Source organism: Pygoscelis adeliae, unplaced genomic scaffold (assembly GCF_000699105.1).
Source record: "Pygoscelis adeliae isolate BGI_AS28 unplaced genomic scaffold, ASM69910v1 Scaffold88, whole genome shotgun sequence".
Classification (NCBI taxonomy): Eukaryota; Metazoa; Chordata; class Aves; order Sphenisciformes; family Spheniscidae; genus Pygoscelis; species Pygoscelis adeliae.
Window position 1 is genome coordinate 15,503 of NW_008825616.1, and position 1,596 is coordinate 17,098.

Genomic DNA, 1,596 nt, shown 5'->3' on the forward strand with positions numbered 1-1,596 from the left:
CAGGATGAGCAGGGGTTGCTCGTTGCGGATGGGGCGAACCGGGAAGGAGCTGTGGTCGCCTTCCACTGCCTGCCAAAACACGAGAGCCGGTCGGTGCAGCCCTGACCCTGCGGAGAGGGACAGATCCTCCCCCTGGTCACCCCGGGCTGGTGGTAGAGACCCTGCGCATCAAGCGCTTTGGAGACTCCCGTGCATCAAGCCTATCAGAGACCCTTGTGCATCAAGCGTCTTGGAGAATCCCCGTGCATCAAGCATTTTGGTGACCCTTGTGCATCAAGCATCTTGGAGACCCCCACGCATCAAACACTTCCGAGACCGCTGTGCATCAAGCGCCCCGGAGAGCCCCATGCATCGAGCATGTCAGAGACCCCCACGTATCAACCGCCTTGGAGACCCTGTGCCTCGGGCATTCTGGAGACGTTGGCACATCCAGCAGTACCAGAGCAAGCGCTACCACATCAGAAAGGACTCAAATCTCCCCAAAGCCGAGCATGACTCCAAGCTAAAGATGGCCCCAGGACCCCTCGGGAGGCAGCCGGTGGGAAACTAGCAGGGTGGAGAGGACTGGGGGACGAGGAGTGGGGCTGCCGGGGGCTGAGTTCCACCACGAACCACCAGCATCGAGGGCTTTGCTCGGCGTGGAGGAGAAGCGGGCATGCTCACCATGTTGAGGAGCTCCTGGAGCAGACGTTGGGTGGGCTGGCCCTGGCTCCTCAAGACTTCGTAGAGGTGGGCATAGCCAATGCGCTCCTTGAACACCTCCTGCAAGCACCCGGGCACGTGGGACCCTGCGCTGAGCCCCACCACGTGCTGCTTTCACCCCAACCCAACCTCACAGCATGAAAACCCCCAAACCCAGCCATTTTTGGGGTGTCTCCCCCACCCTGGTCCACTGCCTACCTTGGCCGAGGGCGAGTTGCTCATGATGGCGGTGAGCACCCCGATAGCGTGGACTGCGATGGCGTCGGAGCTGCCGTCGAAGACCTACGGAGACACGGGGGTGGTGGGTCTGCTGAGTCATGGGGTTGGGGGGACACAACCCACCACGCCTGGTGGTTTGGTTATGGGGTGGCCCCACACGATACCTGCTGGAGCCCCGCGTCTGGCGGCCGCGCGGGGCCCGTGAGTTGCTGAGGTAGAGCTGTGGGACATGGGGTGGGCATCAGCCCCGGGGAGAAGCACCCGGTTCGGGGTGGGGGGGAAGAGGGAAGGGGGCTACGGAGTGTCCCCACCCCAGGGATGCCGCTGCAGCGCAGCCGCCCCGTCCTGGCATTGTTCAGAGCCAGGAAGGGTGAGGAGGGGAGCTGAGGGTGCCCAACCCCGGTGTCATCAAGGGGGGACACCAACGTGGCCACCCTGGTACCTTGCTGTTTTGGAGGAGGCGGATGATGTGCTCGAAGCAGTTGTTGCTGAGAAAGACGGCTTGTAGGACCGGCCGGTCCTCGCAGCTCAGCATGGCCGGGATGGCATCTACGGCCGGGTGGAGGTGGCTCAGCACCCATCCCGCGTCCCCATCCCCATCCCCGTCCCCAACCACCTACCCAGCATGAGGACGCGGAGAGTGATGAGGCCACCGGCCGCCCCCGGCGCCCAGGA

The 1,596-nt window shown here is 63.9% G+C and overlaps 1 protein-coding gene across 1 annotated transcript in view; it reads right to left on the reverse strand.

Moving 5' to 3' along the window:
* The window catches only part of NBEAL2 (neurobeachin-like 2), a gene marked incomplete at its 3' end in the record, with an annotated part of 17,523 nt that overhangs the window by 15,499 nt on the left and 428 nt on the right, over nt 1-1,596 (reverse strand). Inside the window, exons 2-5 of the mRNA XM_009333305.1 lie at nt 1,542-1,592; nt 1,364-1,470; nt 901-984; nt 664-762 (exon numbers count right to left, since the gene is read on the reverse strand). Of these exons, the coding sequence (XP_009331580.1) occupies nt 664-762; nt 901-984; nt 1,364-1,470; nt 1,542-1,592 (341 nt within the window). The remainder of the gene's footprint in view (nt 1-663; nt 763-900; nt 985-1,363; nt 1,471-1,541; nt 1,593-1,596) is intronic.